This window comes from Rhinopithecus bieti, unplaced genomic scaffold, assembly GCF_001698545.2.
Source record: "Rhinopithecus bieti isolate Rb0 unplaced genomic scaffold, ASM169854v2 scaffold_65226, whole genome shotgun sequence".
NCBI classification, from domain to species: domain Eukaryota; kingdom Metazoa; phylum Chordata; class Mammalia; order Primates; family Cercopithecidae; genus Rhinopithecus; species Rhinopithecus bieti.
In genome coordinates, this window is record NW_016825767.1 from 294,497 (window position 1) to 319,354 (window position 24,858).

Below are 24,858 nucleotides of genomic sequence, written 5' to 3' on the forward strand. Positions count from 1 at the left end.
GAATAGGTATAACCTATCCTGTGCACAGTTGATTTAGGGCAGAAATAAAAGCTCAGACAACAAAGCAAGGCTCCTCTCACACATTACTATGTCTGAATACAAATGGTTCATCATCGAAGGCTAAACTTCCTCATCTCACCCACAGCCAGCTGCAAGGGCAAACATGAACACTCTGTTGCATCATGTGGAAACTGCTGTGCACGCGGGAGTGTGGAAAGCGAAAGGCTGGCAATGTTTCAGGCTCTGTGGAGCAGGGTCAACTGCAATGAGTGCTTATATGCGAGGAGAGTGCTTAGCATGGGGAGAAGGGGCCAACGCGCTGCAGGAAGCCTCCTCCTGAGACTCAGGGCAACGCCTTGGGAGAGTATGGGGTGGTGCTTCCTATTAAAACGTGGCATACAAGGCGGATATTTGTGGATGTTCTCGTCTTCCGCAGCTTTGAGGCTGGGTTCTCAAGGCCTTGGGCAGACTGGAATCTTTTCAATTCCACGGAGGTGCTGTTGGCAAAGAAAGAACATTTTGTTTGGTGTTGCTCTCCTTCCTTTTCACTCTTTCCCCTCGCTTTTCTGATTGATTCGCTTTTATTAGCTCTTGCTTGCTCTGAAATCTCTGGAACAGCCAGGTTTTGATTCCTTAGTTTCTCGATTTCTCCCCTTTTCCTTCCTATTACCACCTTCCTTTTTCACAGGAGGCAGAGGGGTGGTCTCTGCGTGCTTCCCACACCACATGACAAGGAAAGGGAGGGACATTCCGCGGCTGGGAAGCCCTGCCAGGACTGGGCGCATTATAAGGTGGTGACTGGCTGTGGTGAAAGTCCCTTCGATGTCCTACGCATTCTCCCATGTGACTGACGCAAGAGATGCGTGGCTCTATTCATTTTAATTACATTTTGACTCACTATCCATGTCTTGAAAAGAGTCTTCTTCCTCCAAGGCTTTGCCGGCACACTGTTTTTCATCTTGGCATTCTCCCAGATTTAAAAAAATGGACCTGAGATGGACACAGGGGTGGAAGAGGTTTTGGTGCCCTGTCTTTCTCTCTACTGATAAGACTTTTGCTTCTAAAGAGAGACTGGCCCCACTCACAGCAGTGATACTGGCACTACACATTATTCAGAAGCTACAGGGGGCAGGAATGGTTTATTGCCTACACTAACGACTCAGCGCTGAATGGAACAGTGGAATTACATTTCATTTATTTATAGCCACTCTTGTTCAAGAAAAAATTTAAGGGGGCTTACAGTAATCTATAAAATATAATAAGATACAATTAAATTAAAGATAAAACATAAGAAAATTACAGCAAAAGGAAAACAAAGAGAAAAGGGTGGAGGAAACTAGGAATAAGACTGATGCATAAAATTAATGCCAAAAATTATATAGATTTTACTACAGACAGAACACATATTTGGCTCCAGGCTTTCTAGCAGCCAATACAGTGAGGAAAACACACCCAAATGAATGAGTTTGGTGTCCACAGTATTAAAAACCAGGTCAGTTGTCCAAAAGAAACACAATGCTTTCAGATGCTGCAGCCAGAGAGAAAAGGTTTTTCTCCCCTTCTCACAGAAAGCACGTTACGTGACTTAACGACCAACATCGACTACAAAATCTTGACAGTGAATTCATTCATCAATGAGTTGTATAGGGTCACTCCTCAATGCTAGAGATGGCATCACCCCGAAGTCCACGGGGGAAAAGTCATTATAATAAGCAGCCGCAGAGTGCAGTGGTTAGGAACTTGGACTCTGGAGTCAGACTTGCAAGCAAGTGTTGGTTCCACCATCATGAACCCGGGATAACACCATTCAAGGGTGGACGTGGGACTCAATGAGGCAATTAATGCAGAACACATAATAAAATTGCTTGAAACATGCCAGGCACTCAAGAGAGGTTATTTTTACTGAACTGGTGCCACAGTTAGGTCGCACTTCCTTCAGGCAGTCCTGAACGCTGTTTTCTCTTAACAGAGCTTTTGTTGATAAGCATTAGCTGGCCATGCTCTTGGAGCAAAATCTTCTCTGTGCTTGGAAAAGGGCAAAGCCACAGTCTCTAAGAGCACCAAGAGGGAGGTGAGTTTGATATATACCCTTACAGAAAGTGAGATGCTTGGAAAAACATGTGTCTTAACAAAATACCATCTTGGGTCTATACCCACAAACCAACAACAAATGTACAATTGAGGCCACAAAGTTCTATGCCAAATGACAAGGTTGCAATGCTTTTAGCATTGGAATAGAGACCAGAGTGGGCTTTCTCAAATATTCACCGGAGCCCACCTCTTTAAAAACTTTTCTCAGTAAAACACCTTTAGGACATTAACTATGAATAATGTGTAGTCTTAGTAAAAACTCTAAGATTAAAAATAAATTAAAATGTATGCTTAAGTGACCAGATTAATTGGCTGACTCTATTGGAACGTGATTCACAAGTCAATTCATGTTGGGCCATCTGCCAAAGAAGAGGACCCTAGCAAAGGAGCCTGTCACCCTTATTGCTGGGGAATAAGAGGCAAGCTATTAAGGCCATTTCTCAAAACTAAACGGCCATCATCACAACGACAGCAGCCACCCACCCTCCACGATGACATCCAAATATGGAAAAATATTATGTGCAGAGTTTCTAAATGAAAAGTGAGGAGGGACAAAGAGCATCACACATTCAGTTCAGTCAAAGACAACTTCAAACGAAGAAGTTAATTCTATTTTTCTGTAGTGAAAATTGATTTCTGGTTCACCCTGAGACCAGCCTGATTCTAAGTGTGGTCTCAGTATTGGAGTCTCTACAAGCATCACTAGCCAAGATCTTTGAGTTCATGTAGCTGAGCTCATTCCTGCCCACTGAGCCCAAGGTGCAAGGTAAATCAGTAAAAAGTACAATCATCTTAGGTTGGTACAGATTCTCTGCATGGCATCAAAAAGTATGATGAACACAGACTATACAGAATAGCTGCCTGGAAATATACCCACTATTCAGGGTTGCAATTTATCAATTAAGAACACAACTTTTATTTTGGACAGAATGTCTAAGAAGCTAATGGGTGTTAATTTGGAGGAGCAAAGGCTTTGTTTTGTAAACTACAGGACGGACTGCACTCTGGATTTAATCACAGTCCACCATGATGGTGGGCCCCAGAAGTCCCAGAGGCAGAAAATTATCTTTGAATATTTTGTTTAGCTTGAGCTTTGAATCAGCTCTATAAAATGAGGGGATATTTGACTTAGCGATACTTTTGTTCATATTTTACTTGTACATTTTTAAAAGATGTAAATAAATCTGTCTTTAAGTTTTCCTGGTCACGATGCTGCTTCAAAGGAAAAAAAAAAAGAATTAATACAAGGAGGCATGAAAACCTAATTCTTTTCAAAACAATATAACAGGGATAAAAGAACACTGTGAAATCAATGGTGGCATTGAAATAATAGTTACAAAGGAAATGCAGTACATAGCTTAACTCCAGTTTTTAAGGATTGCAAATTAGACATCACAGGAACAAACTATTAACATCAACTTTCTGCAGTCACTCCAGGTCATCATTTAAGTTGCCAATGAGGAAACATCCTCAAATAGGATGTGGCTTGTTCAAATTCAATATTACCACATAAAGGTCACAATGCCTTTTATTTTTGGTGAGGCATGTCTTGCCTGATACTGGGCAGATCTGACTCAGTCTGACATCCCATCAATCTAATCCCATGGTTGGAGGTGGTGGGGCAGGAGCAGGGGGATTACAGCCCTACCTGATCAAGGCAGTTGTTGCGTAGATATCTCAGTGCTTGCTGAATACTTTGAGGCAGGGGCTGTCCCGTTCTTTGGACGTGGACTATGAGAGGAACGCCAAAGACAGCCTTGTCTTTGTAGTCGGGAACTTTCATCCTCTTCATGAACTTTGGAACTGACCTAGAATTTACAGAAACCAGGTCATGCAAGCCTCCTGGGGCACACTGTGGGGAGAGGCTCTGGAAGCAAGCATGAGGGAAGCCAAGCTTTTGTTGGAATACCCAACAGACGCCGGGCGAATTCAGCATTCTCTCTGCATTAATCACAGGACACGGCCGTGCTCTGTGTGGCCCTTGCCTGCATGCTATCTCTAACTACTAAACAGCATGAGTCACGTTACCAGAATGTATTTGTAGCTCTGTTTTCAGGTCAAGTGGACAACTTTCCAATTTAATTGTGATAGACTCATCTCTCAAGTGCTGAACACTTAAAAGTCCCCAACAAAACAAAACAGATTTAAAAATTACAAGAGGAAGAAGAAATATGGCTGGGGCCGGAGGAAAAGGAAGGGAGAAAAGAAGAACAATATTTCTTGGCTCTATCCTTACTTTTCTAGAGCCAGCTGCAGTTTTTAAAGGACATTTTAATACACAAGCATATATTGATTTGGCCATGAATTTATAACCTTCTAAAATATTTTATAAACACACCATTTTTAAATATGCATTATAAAACATAGAACAATTACTGATACATTTTGTATTTTTTCAAATCCACCAAATCATCTATAATAGGCCCACATTCAAGTTCTAACATACGCTTCTGTCAATTCCTTATTACAAGGTTTACTGCATATTCTTGTTTTTATTTGCCAATGAAATAAAAGCAGAAATGTATTTGAAGAACTAAATGCTCTTTGAATGAATCAAGGCTCTAAGTGGTAAGCTTTGCATCAGGCCAGAAGGTACAAGTGACAGCTGTTTCTGTGCTAACTGCCAGGATTATTTTATGGCAAGTTTATTTTTATTTCCTCTGTTCACAATTAATCACCCTTTACTTGTCTTTTTTTCCTTTCTTGGAGCCTGACTGCCTTCCCTGGAAACCAACTGAGAGCTACAAATAGAGCAATGTTTCCTGTGGGCTCTGTCACATGGAGGCTACGGCAGAGCTCATGCCTTACGTCCAGGAGATCATCAGTGAAGGCAATGAATGGGTTTTTCAGAATTCACAAAGTAAACGTGGAAGCTTTTGCAATCACCCACTTAGCTCTAGAGCCAAGGATCCCCTCCTAGGTGAAAGTGCTACGCACCATGTCCAGCCGTGCTTGTTGGACATGGAGTGCTTCTCCATGATGGCTGTGAGGCGAAGCAGCGAGAAGCGCTGGAGCAGGCTCAGCTGGCTGGCCGTCTGGCTGCTGATGTGGGGTGATGCTGGGGCTGGCCGGGGCTGGTGAGACAGCTGGAAACTGTTCCATCGGAGTCGCCTTTACCAGAGAGACCATCACAGAAGCCAGTCACAAAGTGGACTTGGTAGCGGGAAACACGGGACATCACCAATGTACATGAAGCTAATCAAGATAGCGTCCAAGTGAAGAGAATCTCAATGCAAATGGAACAGAAGACACAAGTGTGCAGAACAAACACAGGACATGATTTTTCCAATTTGGATAAGCCTGGAAAAAGTCTTATTATCTGTTTCATTAGGGGTTTAAACAAGTGATGGAGGAAATACTAGGTTTTTTTATTCCAAATTTGTTCATGTTGAGAGCAGCTGAGACAGTGTGTGTGAGTGTGTGTGTGTGTGTGAGAGAGAAACAGAAAGAGAGGAAAGAGACGGAGACAGGGATATATAGACAGAAGCAGAGAGAGCAGACAGATAGAAAAGAGAGAGAGAGAGACATAGATGGAGAGATGGAGAGATGAGACAGAAAAATAGAGACAGGCAGAGGATGGAGAGACAGAGAGAGAAAGATACAGACAGAGATAGAGCAAGAGACAGAGACAGAGAGAGGGAAGACAGATAGAGCAATATAGACAGAGAGGACAGACAGGTAGAGCGATATAGACAAAGAAATAGAGAGAGATAGGGAGCAAGAAACAGAGAGAGAGAGAGAGAGACAGAGCGAGAGAAAGGGATAGAGTTATCGAATGTCTAGGGCTGCAGAAAATTTTCTCATTGTCTTCCATGTGTCTACACTCTAACTCTTGCTCAGTATTGAGATGGAGCCTGAAGATGAGAGGTAAAGATGGTGACACATCACTGAGCCCCACGATATACCCCTGTCTCAACCAGAAACCCAGCAGCACACACAGTGGTCTTGTTTCTACCAGTTTGGACCTCCCAGGGCCATTTTTCTAGGGTGCTTCTGAAACGGTCTTTGTAAGTCAGCTTTTACGTACTTTGTAATTGGCACTTTCAAGCAAAAACAGACTTACAGAGTACACATCTTAGACCTCAGAAATTTCTTATAGGAGCAAAAAAAGTGTAAAATTTGGGGAAGAGACATTTTGATGAATGTATCACAGGAAGGTCAGGGGAAGAGTCGGAGCCTAGGAACTGGGTCTTGGTTAGCCAGGATTCCCTGCATGTGGTGACCAGTATAACGCTTTGCATATAAGAAGCTCAAAATATTTTTGGATAAAACTAAGATCAAAATAAAAGATAAACACAAATAAATATGAGTTAACATGGATTCAATCACCATGATACCTCTGCAGAAGTCATACTTCTGTTCAAAGAATTCCTAATCACATACATCACTTAGAACATAGTCAGGCATTTAGTAAGTACTCTGCATATGTTTGTTAAAGAAATAAACAGAACACAATTACTATGAAATGGACAAAAAATCATTTCACAAATGCATGCCACCTACCTGTTTGGCCTGGTCAGAGAGGCCCCTACACCGGAATCCCTCCTGTCTCTGACCCCAGGAGGCTCAGATTCATTAAGAGATGTTACATCTCTTTCCACATCACTGGGTGTCGTCCGACCTTCTGAGACAGAGTTACCTTCAAAATCTAAGGTGATCTGATTAGGAGACGGAAAGGGGGATAAGCCAGGCTCGCCAACCAACGTATCGTGAGTTTGCAGTTCAGGTAAGACATCTTTGGACCAGTCATCCACTACCTCCTGGAGCCCATTGACATGCTGCAGAATGTCATCCAAGTGAGGGAAAAGGTCATCTTTCTCCAAGTCCAAAAGATCTCCTGTGCTGGCATACAGATGAGAGCCAGGGACATTGTCATAGATACTGACTCGGCTGGCTCTGTGGCAGGACGCCACGAGCCGGGGCTCCCTGGCACCAGGGACCTGCTCTCTGCCCAGGGAGATGCTACCAGTCCTCCAGTTAACCCCACTGCTACTATCTGTAGGAGACAGGCTTTCAATAGAAAGTGCCTTGGGGAATGTTCCTGGTTTGTGATCCTTGGGAATATGCACCACCAAATTCTCTTGGGAGTGAAACTCATGCATGCGGCTTTGGTCCCCTGCATCCTGCAGTGCTGTCCCTGCCAGCACATCCAGGTCCTCCAAGTACATGCCCCCACGCTTGTTGGCCTCGTGGCACTTGCGTTCCTTCAGGCAGGGTGTGCTGACGCCGCTGCTGCTGTGCTCCGATGGGCTGCTCTCGCCACTCGACTTGCCGGAGCACGGGAGCCCTTTTCTGCAGGCAGATGGCGGCGAATTCTGGAGATCTCCATTTGGTATTTGGATGCATTGCATGGCCTTAAAGGACTCTGGCTCCTGCTGCAACATGGGCCCGCTGATCACCAGGCCACCTGTCCGCCCTGACCCCTTGTGTCTCCCGTGGGCTCCCTTCCCTCGGAGTGTTTCCATGCGTTTCAAAAATGATTTGGCCCTAGCCCTTGTGGGCCTCTCATTCTTGGGGTGGAAGGGGTGGTTGAGGACGTCTCTGGGGGACTGCGGGAGGCTGCTGCTGACCAGTGGGGCATCCAGCATGACCGGGCTGTCTGCACAGCACTGGCCCAGCTGGCTGCGGCTGTCGCTGCCTCCACTGCTTTCGCTGTGAATGGAACAGACCTCAGGCTCGCTCAGGTCTGTGAGGACGCTCTCACTGCTGGTCGTGTTCCTCATCCCCGTGCCTCCCAGTGACCCACTTCTGTCTCCTCGAGGGAGCAGCGTGTAGAGGTCATCCACACGAGACCACCTGCGACTGGTTCTTTGGAAAGTCCATTTGTTGCTGATACAAAGATCTTCCTCATCGGAGTCGTCACCCTGCAGAACACCAAGGAAAATGCTCATTAGCAGACAGTGTGGCTGAGGCAGGAACTCTGGGTGCGCTGAGGGCAGCCCTGGGCGGTCCTCCACCTCCCTTCCCTCTGTCCTCCCATGCACAGGTGTGAGCTTCTTGGGCACCTCTAAGCTGTCCTTCCACCACTTGCACTGTCTTGTACATACCCTTCCTCCCAGTGGCCAGAGGATTCTTCTCAACTTGCCAAGCTTTCTTCCTTCCCATTTTCAAAGAGGTTTTGAATGCTTCCTTCCTTCCTCTCTAAGAAGCTTTCCCTGACTGATTATAAAGAGGGTATAATTACATCAGACTAGACAGTCTAAATATAAAGCACCTGCAGTCTTCTTTTTCACAAAGGAACTCAACTGTGCCATAAAAGGCACTTACTTCTTTCCAGAAACCTCTTCACTGAGCCCCAGGGACCATATTTCCAGCTTGCCTCTTCTGAATCTCAACGTCAGTATATCTCCAAGCTAACACTCCTTATTTTAGTCCTCTGCACTTGATTCTTATCGTGTATTCCCTGGATAAGGTAACAGCAAAATGACCCACTGAATTTCTTTAAGTAGGGATGAGGGAGGCATTCTGGAGATCACTATTTGTGATCCAATCCGGCTCCTCTGCGTGAGCAGTCTTTTTCTGTTGAAGCAACTCCGAGTCAGAATGCCGTGGGCAGGACGCACACCTCTGTGGTGTGGCTGCAATGGGTCCCCCTGGCTTGGCACTGTCTTACACTCTGTGCCTCACACATTGACTCTAGGTGTCTGGTTTCAGCCTGAATTTGCAGTCCCTGAGAGAGGAGCATCTGCATTCCCTGAGGCCAGAGATGGCCTAGTTTAGCTCTGCATAGCCTTGGGCCCAGCACAGACCTTGACCTCAGGCTTACCACTTCCTTTTGAAACAAACTGAATCGGATCCTGCTTCATCCTCACCAAGCACATCACCAAGACCTAATTGTGAACTGATTTTCAAATTTGTTCCCTCATGCGTAATTTCACTCTCATTCTCTTAGCGTAGGCCTTTGCCACCTCTCTCTGGATCTGTTACAGTAAAAATGTGGGAGAAGCCCGGTCTCCAGCATCTTTCCCATCTAAATAGCTTTCCACAGTGTAGTCCAAATTGAATCATTTTTTTTTTTTTTTTTAAGCTTAGAAGCCTTCTGCTTGAGAGCCTCCACTCTCAGTTGTTACAGGTAAAGTCATCAAGAGCCAGGCCCGCTGCAGCGAGCCGTGATGGCACCACTGCACCACAGCGTCAGCAAAAAAAAAAAAAAAAAAAAAGCAGGACCTGTGTTTCTCTGTTTCATTATTCATATAAACATATTTATTCATATGTATGGCCCCTCCAATGCCAAGGACATAATAATTGCTTTTTTTGTGTGAACTGAATTACATTTATTTTATTCCACTTGGGTGTTCAGTTTTAAGACCTGGTTCCAAGTATCAGTGATACCAGTTCAGAGCTAGGTGACTGTCCACAAGCTACTTACCCTCTCTAAAGTAAGTTTCTGCTACTTGTGAGATTGAAGTGGGTCTTGCCTCATAGGTTTGCTGAAGATTGCTGAAGGGATTAAAGAAGGTAGTGCATTCAGCAGTTCCTCACTGAGAGGTATTCGCTTCAAGCAAGTTTCTGCTGCTTATAATATGAGATTGAAGTGGGTCTTGCCTCATAGGTTTGCTGAAGGGATTAAGGATGCTAGTGCATTCAGCAGTCCCTCACTGAGAGGTATTTGCTTATTTGTATCTTTCAATATTAGTTCAATTGCTTGTCAATCTTCTTACGTATCTGGCATCCACCTTAGCTCCCTTTAACCTTGCAGTGTGTTGTTTTTAAGGAAACCTAAGCAGATGCACAGTTAATCATTGTGGGGATCTTCCTGTTTTTGTTTATTCCTTCAAAATCTAGTTTCTGTGTAGGTTTGACTAAATGGCAAACTTGAATATTCAAGTTTAAAGTGAAAGCAATAACAAAGCCAAGGTACAGAAAAGAATTCTATGGCTTAGAAGTCAGGTGCGGTGGTTGATAGGGTTTGGTCGTGTTCCCACCAAAATCTAATCTTGAGTTGTAGCTCCCATAATTCCCATGTGTTGATGTGTTGTGGGAGGGACTTGGTGGGAGATAATTGAATCGTGGGGGTGGTTTCCCCCATACTGCTCTTGTGGTAGTGAATAAGTTTCATGAGATCTGATGGTTTTATAAGGGGAAACCCCTTTTGCTCAGCTCTCATTCTCTCTTGTCTGCTGCCATGTAAGATGTACCTTTCGCCTTCCACCATGATTGTGAGGCCTGCCTACATGAACCTGGGAGTCCATTAAACCTCTTTTTACTTATAAATTGCCCAGTCTCAGGTATGTCTTCATCAGCAGTGTGAAAAATGGACTAATACAGTGGCTCACGCCTAAAATCTCAGCTACTTGGGAGTCTGAGGTGGAAGGGTCTTTTGAGTCCAGGAGTTTGAGTCCAGCCTGGGCAACATATCAAGACTCTGTCTCTTAAAAAAAGGAAACAAAAAGAAACAAAAAAGAATTCTATAGCATTGAGATCACAGTGAAAATTAGCTTTGAGTTTTAAAACTTGCATAAAGCTCTGATGAAAGAGTTTAGAAAGTTGTAATTGTACAAGTGGAAAAAGGGCAAGACTCCAGAATGATGATTCAAAATATATTTTCCTACTAGTACTTTCTACTCCCTCTATTCCTGTGATTGATATAATAAAAACTGACATATGAGGGTCATTTATACACAAGATACCATGATAGGCTGAATGTTGAACTTACTGGATTTTTGTATTGCATTTTAGGAAGCTAGTGAGAAGTTGATATTAAATAAGGAATGTGAAAAGCCCTTTTAGCAGACAGTTTTGAGAAGACAAAAAAAAAAAAAAAAAAAGATACGACTTTAAAGAAAATATAGATATTTTAAAACAGAAACTACAACATTTAGTGTTGGCCCCTACTACCTCTCTCAAATCTGGTTATGATGCCAGCACACCACATACTAGTTGGATAGGGACTCCTTTATTTAGGTTAAGAACACATGCCAAGCTGGGCACTGTGGCCTGGGAAGGGTAAGCCTGGCCCCGTTTGCTGGTCTCTAAGAGCTTATTATACTCACTTTGGCCAAAAGGAAAATATGTGCAGCCCAACTAAGGCACGTGAAAAAGTGGCAAACTCCTGGGAAAAAGGTAAAACAGCTCAGGGAAATTTTGCAGTATTCAGGTTGTTTGAACCAAAGCAAACAAACAAAAACAAAAGCAATAGAAAACAAAATGCAACAAAGAAAAAAACAACCATTCTTCTTCGGCACCCTGTGCCTACAATGACCATGGTATGTCCCCAAGGGTAATGAAATGGCTGTGTCTGTGTCTTCCACTAATGAGGGATATTTCAAACTATTTGATAATGACACACAACAAAAAATATATTTTCCATTACAACTCAGGGCATGCATACAGACTATATTAAAGCAAAAAAATGTTATACTTAAGTAATTATCCTTGTTTGTTTGTATTCTGATACTTTTTAGTCTAGTTTAGTCTGTTTTATTTTTTTAAATGTTGTTTGTGATCCACCAAATTCACTTGACAACCTACCAAGGGGCCATGATCTGCAGTATAAAAAACACACACTGCAGTAGAGTTTAAGGATTTTTTACACACTCAGGACCCAGCAGAGCATCAGGCACATTTCAGATTCTCCAGTGGTATTTATGGAAGTGCACTGATTGTTTAAAAGAGATTATCAGATTTCATCTGTTTGATAATTTTTTTGAGGTTAACAATGAATAGCTTGTGATTATTTAGAAATGCAAAATGGAAATCTCTAGGAAGTCAGATGTGTTTGTAAAGAAAAGGATACATCAAAGTAACTTAATTCTCCTGTCTCAGAAACCATGGACGTACCAGGGACATGGAACATCAGAATTTCAGCAAGACAACTAAAAAAAGGTTCTCATGTTGTGGACAATATGGCTCACTAGCTAGATGCTACACAGGGGTGTCCAATCTTTTGGCTTCTTTGGGTCATACTGGAAGAAGAATTGTCTTGGGCCACACATAAAACACACTCACACTAATGATAGCTGATAAGCTTTAAAAAATGGCAAAAAAAAAAAAAAAAAAAAAAAAAAAACTCATAATGTTTCAAGAAAGTTTATGAATTTGCGTTGGGGCACATCCAAAGCCGTCCTGGGCCGCAAATAGCCCACGAGCCATGGGTTGGATGAGCTTGCTACAGAGAGTTTTGTTAGTAACTGGTTGAGTAACTCCTCCACAGCATGTGACTAAAAGACTGTAAATAACTGAAGGAAGCATGTCTCAAGGTTATGACCATTTTAAGAGTAACTTGAATGGGCCGGAACTCATGTTGTAAAACTGTAAAGATGGTGTAAGGCTATTTGTTAAGGGTTCTTTGAGACTCAGTTTTCTGCTATAAAATGAAAACAATAATAATGCACGTCTAGCATGATTTGTCAACAGAACCAAATGGGACTATATGTGAAAACACCATATAAACCCTAAAGTGATAGATGAAATTAGTTATTATTGTTAGAGAATAGCAATATTGAGACGTGTATAGAGCTTAACAAGTGAAGGATGATCTGTTAATAAGATAAAATTTCATAAAAGTCAAATAAAATGACTGTAACTTCAAAAATCAACTACAGGATGTGCAGGATAAAAAGAACATAGTTCAACAGCCCTTCCTGTTATTAATAGACTTGAGAGCTCTGGTAGATGTAAGCTTAATGTGACTTAACCATGTAATGTGGCTACTGAACAAAGACACCAACCTTAGGATGCATGACCAGAGCACAGATCCCAAGACTCAAAAGGTCAGTGCCCACTGCATTCTGCACTGGTCACATATATCAGGAACAATGGGTTCTCTTTAAGCACCCCACATTTTAAGGGGTACATTTCTAGAGAAGAGTAATCAGTATGGCCAAAGATCTAAAAACCACAACCTCCTGGGTTGGATAATTGAAAGAACTAATAGCTTGATTTAGAAATGAGGAACTCTAGATGGTGCTACTCAGAGTGTGGTCAGGGGGCTGCCGGTCCCCAAACTTGGTCTTTAATGAGGTAGACACAGAAATTTAGAGTAAGCATTAAAACCATTTGTCACTATTTGAAAAGTCTGTGCTATCTGAGCTAACAATCAGTGGATTTGTCTTAGTAAACAGGGTAGAGACCAGTTTGGGTGTAGTAAAATTCAAACGGTGAGTCCTATGAGTGACAACTGCATGCTGCTGGTGTGTGGTCGATCTGATTTACAGTGCCAATTCAAGGTTAGTGTGCTTACCATAACCCAAAGTGTATAATATACAGAATCCATTGTTTCACAGGTAATTTACATTTATAACTTTATAAGAATTGGCTAGAGATGAAGAACTGAAGGTAAATTTTGGAAATATAGCATCACTTACATCATTTTGAATAAAAGGTGAACAGAATACCCTAAAGTTGTAAGTGAAAAGGAATACCCTAAACTTTTAACTTGGCTTAAAAAACCTTTCTTCACTGGTTTCCCTACGATGACTGGTACCCAAACAAAAGAATTTTAGATATACATTATTACCCATGAGTAGCATTGTTATCAATGCCACTTAACTTAGACAACAAAGAAGAAACTTCCTGTCACATTAAAAATTTTATGGCCAGGCGTGGTGGCTCACGCCTGTAATCCCAGCACTTTGGAAGGCCGAGGTGAGCGGATCACCTGAGATCAGGAGTTTGAGACCAGCCTGACCAACATGGTGAAACCCATCACTACTAAAAATACAGAAATTAGCCTGGTATGGTGGTGCATACCTGTAATCACAGCTACTAGGGAGGCTGAGGCAGAAGATCACTTGAACCCTGGAGGCAGAGGTTGCAGTGAGCCAAGTTCACGCCACTGCACTCTAGTAGCCTCGGGTGAGCGGGTGAGACTCTACTCAAAAAAAAAAAAAAAAAAAAAAAAAAAAAATATAAGGTATACTACAGGTGCAGTCAAAGTGTTTCTTCAAAGTGTGCATATAGGCATTTAATTTGAGGGATTTCTGTTTTAAAGTAAACTTTTGTTCAGTTATGACAGATGAACAACAAATCGTATAAGCACAATTGTGATTCTTTGTATTAATCACATATATGCACACTTTCAATAAAAATCTGAACAGTTTTTGTAATTCTTTTCTATTGATAGCAGCAGGAGGCAGTCAAATGCCTAGGCAAATAGGGGCAGCTTCCTGGTGAAACCCCATCTGTGACCTCAAGTCAAACACAGTTTGAAGGCTGAAAGCCAAGCTACAAATCCACAGACTGGATTGAGAACCTTTCTTCCCATTTGGCATGCTTTCCTCTGATTGATCCTCACCCTTCATCTATTTTACATATACTACCTTTCCCGAATTGGTTTTTTACACTGTCATGCCCACCTTTGATTGGTGTCTTTCTTTTAGTTTTGCACACTCACAAACCAATCAGCAGGCACTCCCCCATTCTGAGCCTATAAAAGCCCAGACCGAGCCACATTAGGGGAGAAAACCACCTGACTTCGGGACCACTCTTGCATCCCCTCTCCACTGAGAGCTGTTGTGTCACTCAATACAATTCTTCTCCACCCTCCTCACTCGTTAATTGTCAGCATAACCTCATTCTTCTTTGATGTGGGACAAGAACCTGAGACCCACTGACAGTGAGGTCGAAAGGGGCTGTAAGCTGTAGCCTTCCTGTCGCTGGTGCCAAGAAGCAGTGGCAGGGCTGGGTCAGCCAGGGAGCCACAGGCCACAGAGCGGGGTGACAGGAACAAAGAAGCAGAGGCTCCTGCCAGGCACAGAAGTTTCCAGCTGGTGAAGTAGGGCTGAGAAAAATCCTGCATCATTATTTCTTGTTATATTTGTTTTGATTATATTTATCGGTATGCACCTTTGTATCAGTTGAGCCTAATAATAAAACATTAAGACTATATTTTCTATAATTTGTTAAAATTAATATTTCTAATAATTCATTTGTATTGAATTTTACAAAAGTACCTTGGTCTGTGGCAGACTGGAAAAAATAAAATAAGAAAACCAGTCATTCACCACTGACAGTTGAGAAACTGTTCTAGATTGAGCAAGGGTCTGAAAACATTTTCTGTATAGGGCCATATCATAAATATTTTAGGTGTATGGGGCATAAGGTCTCTCTCTCTCACCTACTCAGCTCTGCCATTGTTGTGAAATGATGGGCATAGCCATTGATCCAATAAAACTTTATTTATGAAAGCAGGAGTGGCAGTGTGCTGATTCCTGTTCTGGAGGTCAGAGCTAAAGGGCTACTGAGTGAATGAGGAAATCCATATTCTGTGCTTCACCAGGGAAAAAAGCTAGGATCAGATGGGCCAGTTTAGAAGGAATCAGCTCCTAGCTTATCATATGGAAGGCCTTTCTAGTCTGTAGAATAAAATAAATTGCCTTGCCATGTGAAGAGCTCATCATGTTGAGAAGCTTATAATAAACAGTGGCTCAGCAAATTGTGAGGGAGAGGGATGCTCTAAGAAGCAAATTGCAGTGAGTGAGTGGGAGGTTAGAAAATAAGACCAAAGATCCTTTCAACTCAAAGACCCTACAGTTTTTAGGACATTCGCATGTAATTATCTGCAGTTCAAGGCTGTTAATACTCTCCAGCCAAGTGAATGATGGACTTTCTCTCATCTGACTATTCTTTGGAGTTGCCAGGAGGTGCCTCATTTGGTAGGAGATGCAGGGGTGTGCAAGGGAGTGGGAAATATGGGGTGGGGGGGGGGGGGGGGGCCGGGCCCCTTTTCAAAAGGGGAGGGGCCCCTGAAAAGCAAAAGGACTCCCGGCCAGGGGGGGGTGGGGGCCGGGCCCCTTGTCAACAGCGGCAGTGCCTCTGAAATGCCAATGGCATCCAGGCCAGGAGGTGCTGGCTGCAAGGTGGCAATTAGTCATGGTTTCTGTGTTGCTTTCCACCTTTGGTCATGATTTCAGAGAGCCTTATTAAAACTATAACTTCAACCAGAACCTTCTTTGGAACCTGCTGTTTCTCTCTTGAGACATATTCCTAGGTAAAAGAGGAAAGGTAAGAGTCCCATGTGGATACGTGTCCTTCTCTTTCCTCATTTAATAAACAGCCTAATTGGAGTCTTCAGTCTCTGGCTTTTACTTTGAATAGAAGCCGAATCACATAAACACGTTAATCAGGGGATTTCAATGTCATCATGGAGCAAGCGCGAATTTTGTAGGTAATAATGGGGAAGAAACATTTTCCTGAGAAAAGCTACTTTGTGTGTGCCTTGGTGTTTTTAATTTAGATGAATCTCTGCTGTTTGGTTTTGTTTTTTTCTAAAATGAGAACATTCTTCACTGAAATTATATATTCCTCAGGGACAGATGCCAACCAGACATTCCATAAAGAAGGGCTTTTTTTAAAAGATGGAATTTGGCCATATCTTTACACTGGAAACAGGAACCCACATAAATCCACAGCTGCAAAAGGCAACTCATCCATAGTCACATAGAAATTTAGACGTTAACTGGAGCTACGTGGCCGGGCCTGCCTGTTAGAAGCAGCAATGGGCTGCTGGGAAGGCCGTGGGAGTGGAGAGCCAGAGCCGCAGGCGGCAGAAGTGCTGGTGCCCTTTCTCCTGAAATGCTCTTGGGGCTGGGTTGTTAGTCTTCCAGTGAGGTGTGCAGCTAAAATAGAGAATACTCCTCCACCTGACTCTTACAGAGGCAGGGAAGGTCATCTCGAATCCTTAAAGGATCCCTTTTCTCTTCTGCAAAACAGTTAGAAACTGTATTGTGGGAGGGTAGGGGTGATGCCATTTCTCCCGGTGCTTTGGAAGTGGCATTTCATGTATAAGGAAAGTGTGTGGCAAACCAGGCATGAAAAAGCCTTCATCATCATCACCTACTTGTGGACTTTTCACTTTCTTCCTTGTGTCAGCCCACCAAAATCTACAAGATTAAACACAATTGCCATGAAGACAATAAATAAATTGTGGACTTTAGTACAGATGGCAAGAACCATGCCTCTTATAAAAACAATCCACACAGTGAACTGAATGTACTGCTGAGGAAACATGAGATCCTTGCAGGTCTCAGGCCAAGGGCTAGAGGCTCACCCAGGCTCCAGTTTGTCTCTGAACATCTCTGAAGGGTGAGGAGGGGCAGTCAGGTGCCAGATTACCTGGATTCAAGTCCTGCCTCTGCTACTTCTGTGTGGCTTTGGGCAAGCACCAAGCCCTTCAGTTTCTGCATCTGTGACACAGACTTAAGGACAAGGAATAGTGCCTGGTGGGGAGGAAGCCCAGCGTCAGTTTTTGCTAACCCCACAAACTGCTGGGCCAGCACCTGCAACCCTTTCATAGGTCCAGCAGCCCCAAGGGAGAATGACTGTGACTCCAGACAGTTTAGCTACTTGGGGATGACTTTCTACAGAATTAAATAAGTCTGGGACTCTGCAGATTGGAGGTGGGGATTCTATTTCTATTTCTTGGATGGCTTAACATGGGGACATACCTAGAGGAAATGCTGCTGTCTTATTTTTCTTCCAAATAAATAAATTCTGAAGTTGGCTGAAGCTTTTCACGGGGTGCTCGATTCTCAAGTTTCCTTTTCTATTTGTGATCATCTGGCCTAGTCTTAGCTCCTATTCATTTTTTTTTTTTCCACAGTAACATAAAGGATTAAATAAAGCCTATGCCTTGTGTAAGAGGAAGATCACAGAAACGGGTGTCACAATACAGCGTCTCCTGAGTGGTTACTTCAATCTGGTTGCTTCAATCTGGCCCCAGATTCTGGTCATTACTGAGATTCATAAGTAGGTGGAGACCACATGTCAGCACTATTTATTTGAAAATTCAGGCCATGACTCTCTAATTTACAATGTGAAAAGCAATATTTTATTCAAGTGCTTGCATTCTGAGGCCTATAGCTAAGTAGGGGCTTTAAGGGTGTGTGCCACTAGATCCAATATAAAGATGACATTAAGGTCAGAATACCAAAGTGACCAATTTACAGAGGAGCTTTTGTGAAGGTAATGCACAAAGAGCCAAACAAATGTTATTCAAGCCCATCTCGCCTGTGGGTTTTGAAAAGCTGGTGACAGGGTAAAAATCCAATCACTCCACTGTGTGGAAAACAACTCATGTCATTAGTTTTTGGCATTTTCTTTTGTGATGCAGTGCAGCTAATGGCCGGTATAGGCAGCTGTATAGACCAGTCATTTGAGGACCCACACTTTAGACACACAGGCATAGCTGTGTTCAGTTTAATAGGAACCACGTGTTCCAATCAAAACAACAACTGACCCTCATGCTTCAAATAGTATGTATGCTTCTCAAGGGGTCTATTCAGTTAGACAGCTGTTGGGAGGTTTATTCCCACATTTTTAATTTGTCTTTGGCCTGGACAAACTGCTCATATTTTAATATTTCTCTGGATATTGTTTTTCACTGTTTTACCTCCTTGCTTAAATCTTTGGTTCCCAGCTGAAATCCCAAATTGTTTTAAGGTGAGGTCCACCAAAATTCATTTGATTTTTTTTTTCTTTTGGTGTTATTTTAGAGCACATATTCAGATTAAAGTTATTTTTAAAGATTAGGTTACTAAGGAGTAACTTAAAATCCTTTGGCTTTAATGATTTCTCTGTGTAGAGCAGGATAAAAACTTCTTTCTTTCTCTCTCTCTTTCTTTCTTTTTTTTTTTTTGAGGCAGAGTCTCTCTCTGTTGCCCAGGCTGGAGTGCAGTGGCACGATCTCAGCTGACTGCAATCTCCGCTTTGCAGGTTCCAGTGATTCTCCTGCCTCAGCCTCCCGAGTAGCAGGGACTATAAGCACGTGCCACCATACCCAGCTAATTTTTGTATTTTTAGTAGAGATGGGGTTTCACCATGTTGGTCAGGCTGGTCTCGAACTCCTGACCTCAGATGATCCACCCACCTTAGCCTCCCAAAGTGCTGGGATTACAGGTGTGAGCCACCGCGACTGGCCAAGAACACTTTCTTTTAATTCAAAGATGTTTTCTCTGATCCTTCAAAATACATGGAGGCCTGAGTTGCTACATAGAGGAGATGTTAAATGAAAAAAGTAGTTAAGGATCCTAATTCTGAATTTTCTAAAAAGAATCAATTCAGTGAAAAAGAGAGGTTGTACAGCATGGTGGCTAGGAGCCTTGGTCAGATATCCTCGAGGTAGAAATCCTGCTCCGCCGCTAGCTGCAAGACCGTGGGCAATGACCCAGCCTGTTCAAGATTTACCTTCCTAATATAGAAAACAGAGAAGCCCCATCTCGACGGATTAAATGAGATAATGTGTGGTAAGTACATAATCTAGCTCCTAGAAAAACAGTACATATTCAATAAAGTACAGCTTTATTTCAAAACTCAAATCTCTAGTCTTACCCATAAAGAGGAAGCAGCACATGGCAAGTCTTGTGATGGGGAGGAAGCTTAGTGACTTTTCAAACTGAACCGAATTCTTTGTGGCTAGAGAAAAGTGCATGGTGGGGAGAACAATGAAAGATGAGCCAGGGCTCAGGATCTTGTCACACTGTCCCCAGGCCCCCTCATACATTACCAACTGAATCTGCCTGATAGTGGAGGCATCTCGACACGTGCATGAAATAAAACACGACTGGAAAAAATGAGCCAGAGGTCAGTGGCCATGGACCCCCAGATCCTTTCTGAACTTTTAATCTACTCATTGCTGTGAAGCATTTGAGTCTAATAAGGGGTTGACATTTACAACGGACATTTCTGAAAGATCACCACAAAGCACTGGGATATTTTACATCTTTACGCAAACCCTCTAATAAAAAAAAGAAAGCAAAATGAAATGGTAAAACAAATAGATTTCAGCCTTAGTTTATAATAGACTTATTTAGGTGGTTATGATGAAATGGGATATGGAGAATACACATGGATGGTCAGGCATTTCAAAATTTTGCTTAGGTTCGTGTTGCTTTTTAGTTTTTGGAGACATGGTCTCACTCTGTCACCTAGACTGAAGGGCAGCGGCACGATCATGGCTCACTGCAGCCTCAACCTTCTGGGTACAAGCAATGCCCCCAACTCAGCCTCTCGATAGCTGGTACTACAGGCACAAGCCACTGTGCCCAGCTAATTTATTATTATCATTTTTTTGTAGACACAGGGGTCTCACTATGTTGCTCAGATTGGTCTCAAACTCCTGGTATTCACTGGCATAGCCACATTCTTATTAAGGTGTGGGCACCTACCTTTTTCCTTTGGAAGTTCACATCAAGTTTCATTGAGGCACACTTGTTCAACGTATTTAGTCTTCTAAAATGAAAGAAAAATGTGATGATTACTTTCACTAATGAATTTAAATCTCTCCAGTTTGATAATCCTCCTTTATTTCCAGTAAAGTTGAAATTGCGGGAACAACCAATTATGTCCCACGACAGTACTGCACCCACAGAAGATATGCTCTAAAATAGTTCCCATTTGTGCTCCAGCCTCCTGACCTGCGAGGACTCTACCACCAAGCCTACCAACCCCTGTCTTTTCCCTAATCTAAACCCAGCCCTTTTCTGGCTTCTCTTTCCACTGTTACTGGAATCCATGGCCAATCATTTTAGCCAACTTTCACTATCCCCTCAAATCGTTTGCCACCTTGACCTTGCATCAAGTCTATCCTGTTAACCTCCAAATATGGATTGACCCAACCATGTGTCTTCTCTCCTGATCTCAGGCGGTTGGGTATAGGTGGAAAATATCTCACATACACATGCTATCGGCTAACTATGCCGCTCCAAAACATGTACGTTGAAGCCCTCCATTCACATATGTGAATGCCCAACGTGATTGATTTGTAGTAAAGAAGTGATTAAGGGTACAGGAGGTCACCAGGGAGGAGCTCTGATCCTAGATGATTAGTATACTTATAAGAAGAGATACCAGAGAGCTCCCTCTCTCTCTGTGCATGTGAGGACACAGTGAGAAGGCAGAAATCTACAGGTCACAGGACCCTTACCAGGAGCCAAACCCTGCCAGTACCTTGATCTTGAACTTTTCAGCCTCTAGAACTGTGAGAAAATACATTTCTGTTGTTTAAGCCACTCGGTCATGGTGTTCCATCATGGCAGCCTGTGCTAATAAATACATTTTGATTTTCACCCTCAGCTGGACTCTAGAAGATGTTACACAGCATTTCTTTCATTTTTTTCTCCTCTGGTCGTTCCCAATCTCAGATCACCAAAAAGACTCAGTCTCTCAACAGATGACATAGCCACCATTGCCAGTGAGAAAATATAAGCAATTAGATATATATTCTTTTAATAATCTTTTTCTTCTTTCCTTCCTTTCTTCCTTCCCTCCTTCCTTCCTTCCTTCTTTCCTTTTTTCTTTCTTTCTCTCTTTCTCTTTCTCTCTTTCTTTCTTTTCTGCCTCCCCTTCCTTCTCTTTTTTAGACTTTCTTTCTGTCTCTCTCCTTCTTTCTTTTTTAGAGTAGGATCTCACTCTGTTGCCCAGGTTGGAGTGCACTGGCATGATCATAGCTCATTGCAGCCTCAAACTCCTGGGCTCAAGGGAAACTCCTGCCTGAGCTTCCTGAGTAGCTAGGACTACAGGTGTCTGCTACCATGCCTTCCTAATATATATAATATATATATATATATATATAATTTTTTTTTTTTTTTTTTTTTTTTTTTTTTTTTTGTAGAGACAGTGGTCATGCTATAGGCTGGTCTCAAACTCCTGGTCTCAAGTGATCCTCCTGCCTCAATCTTCCAAAGCACTTGGGATTATAGGCTTGAGTCCCTGTGCCCAGCTCCTCTTTCTGACTTCTATCATCCATAGATTAGTTTTGCTTCTTCTTGGTCATTGTGTAAGTAGAATCATATAGCACGTATTTTTTGAGTGGCTGTTTTTTCATTCAACACAATGTTTGTGAGATTGACTCATGTTTTGCATAAACCATTCAGCTTAGTTGCTGAGCAGTATTCCATGGTATGAAGATACACAATTGGGTTACCTGTTCTCTTGTTGATGGACATTTGGGCTGTTCCAGTTGTTTCTTTGTTTTTTGTTTTTCTTTTTTGAGACGGAGTCTCAGTCTGTTGCCCAGACTGGAGTGCAATGGTGCGATCTCAGCTCACTGCAACCTCTGCATCCCAGGCTCAAGCAATTCTCCTGCCTCAGCCTCCTGAGTAGCTGGGACTACAGGTGCATACCACCACACCAGCTAATTTTTGTATTTTTAATAGAGATTGGGTTTCACCATGTTGGCCAGGATGGTCTCGAACTCCTGACCTCGTGATCCACCTGCCTCGGCCTCCCAAAGTACTGGGATTACAGGCGTGAGCCACCGTGCCAGGCTTGTTTCCAGTTTTGACCAATGAATTTCTAACCATGAAATTCAATGGCTTCTTTTTAGCAAAGACCTATTAATAGCAATAGTCACTAATTAGTACCCATCATTCCTTGAAATTCTTTTCATCCTTGACATTCAAGATTATGAATTATCTCATCTCTCTGGATACTAACTCCTTCCTGCCACCAAGCAGTACTTGCCCCTTAACTATTAATTTTTTTTGTTAGAATTCAGACTGAGGTCCATCCTTTTTTACTCTCCATGGCCTTACTGAAGAATCTTAACATAAATTAGACTCGAATGATACCCAGTCCTCTGTCTCCAGCCTAGGCATCTCATCTGAGGCCCAGAGTCACATTTTGCATTCTTTTCAAAACCCGTTTCTCCTATTTACTGTCTTGTCTTGACTAAAAGCATCACCAATGGGCCACCCAAACTAGTAAATGTCATCTTGAGGCTCTACTCCTTCACAATCTATATTCATTGGTCACCAAATCCTGTCAATTATATCTCTATGATGTCTTTGAAGTCTTGCCTCTCCTTTGGCCCTCGTTCAGTCTCTTTTCATTGTTTACTGAGAGTCAGGCCTCAGCCTCCTAATTGGTTTCACTACCACTTCTAAAGCTTTACGTTGAAAGCAGTTCTATTTCTCTACTTTTTCTCACGTCACTCGCTGGCTGAAATACGTTCAATGACTCTCCTCATTTTCAACCATCTCCTATGTACCCTTTGACTACACATTCATTAGTGTCAGATATACCAGGCAATGCTGAGTTAGAAGCTGATCATCTCGTCTGAGACCATCTTTGGCAGGTACTCAACTTGTCTCTTTGGTCCATTCCACATGTGTTAGCATGTCTACCTAAGAGCGGGTGTGAAGTGAAAAAAAAAAGGTTGATATTGCACATTTGGCGGCTCTGTAACAGGTTTGTTTAGGGAAGGATTGCCTGTTACTTATAAAATGAACTTATCTAGTGAACTTGTTCTTCCATTATGGTTTGGAAGCACAAACAAAACACTCCATTCTGCTTTTCTGTGGAAAAGCTTTTGATCTATGACATACACAAAAGACATCAAAGGAATCATCTTCTATATACCACAGACTCAAATATGCTTTCTACTTTCTAACACGTGCAGGAAGTTTATTTATTATTTTCTAAAGCTGAAGACTCTAAGTAGATTTGACTTTGTAGTTCTGGGTCCTTTTATTGCCCCTAAACTCAGATGTTTGCCTGTACCTTTCAAATTCCTTCTCTACTTGGAGAAAGTAGTTGCAAAACATGTATTTCATAAAGGAGTCATATACAGAACACCTAAAGAACTCTGAAACTCAGTAACAAGTCAAACAACCTGATTTTTCAAATGGGCAGAATATTCGAACAGATACTTCTAAGAGAAGATATACAAGTGACAAATATGCACATGAAAAGATGTTCAATATCATTAGTCATGAAAGAAATGCAAATTAAAATCATAACGAGACACCACTACACAACAGAATGCCTAAAGTAAAAATGCTGACAACATTAAGTATTAGCAAGGATTCAGATCTACTGAAACTTCCAAAGGGGTACAATCTCTTTGGAAAACAACTTGGCAGTCTCTTATAAAATTAGGTATATTTTTAGCACTTGATCTAGCAATTCCACTCTTAGCTATTTATACAAGATAAAAGAAATCATATATCCACAAAAGATTTATACTTTTATATATATCTATATATTGCTGTAAAAAGGCTTGTACTTGAATGTTCATAGCAGCTTTAATCATAAGATAGCCACAAAGTAGAAATGGCCCAAATGTCCACCAGCTGGTAAATGTATATAAAAATTGTGGTATATCCATACAATGGAATACTCAACAATTCAAGCACTAACTATTGATATACAACACTACGCATGAATCTCAGAGTCATTATGCTAAGTAAAAGAACCCGGACACAAAGAGCACACACTACAGGATTCCACTCATCAAAAAAATTTCAGGCAAGACAAAACTGTGACAGAAAATAGACAAGTGGTTGCCGTTGCCAGCACTGGGGGACTTTTTGAGGTCACAAAAATGTTGTGTCACGGCTGGGCATGGTGGCTCATGTCTGTCATCCCAGAACTTTGGGAGGCCGAGGTGGGCAGATTGCTTGAGCCCAGGAGTTCGAGACCAGCCTGGGCAACATGGAGAGGCCCTGTCCCTACAAAAAAAATATATAAAAATTAAGCTGGGCGCGATGGCTCACGCCTGTAATCCCAGCACTTTGGGGGGCCGAGGCGGGCAGATCACCTGAGGTCAGCAGTTCAAGACCAGCCTGACCAACATGGTGAAATCCCATCTCTACTAAAAATACAAGATTAGTCAGGTGTGGTGGCACATGCCTGTAATCCCAGCTACTCAGGAGGCTGAGGCAGGAGAATTGCTTGAACCTGGGAGGTGGAGGTTGCAGTGAGCTGAGATCGCGCCATTGCATTCCACCCTGGGCGACAGAGCGAAACTCCGTCTCAAAAAAAAAAAAAAAAAAAAAAAAATAGCGGGGGGGGGGGGCACATGCCTGTAGTCCTAGCTACATGGGAGGC

At 42.5% G+C, this 24,858-nt stretch overlaps 1 protein-coding gene across 7 annotated transcripts in view; it reads right to left on the reverse strand.

Moving 5' to 3' along the window:
- The window catches only part of STARD13 (StAR related lipid transfer domain containing 13), a 570,036-nt gene that overhangs the window by 20,347 nt on the left and 524,831 nt on the right, over positions 1-24,858 (reverse strand). For all 7 annotated transcript variants that reach the window (XM_017863117.1, XM_017863115.1, XM_017863119.1 and 4 more), the window contains 4 exons: positions 20,196-20,259; positions 6,595-7,955; positions 5,029-5,202; positions 3,740-3,899 (listed from right to left, as the gene is read on the reverse strand). In XM_017863117.1, coding sequence (XP_017718606.1) covers positions 3,740-3,899; positions 5,029-5,202; positions 6,595-7,955; positions 20,196-20,259 — 1,759 coding nt within the window. The remainder of the gene's footprint in view (positions 1-3,739; positions 3,900-5,028; positions 5,203-6,594; positions 7,956-20,195; positions 20,260-24,858) is intronic.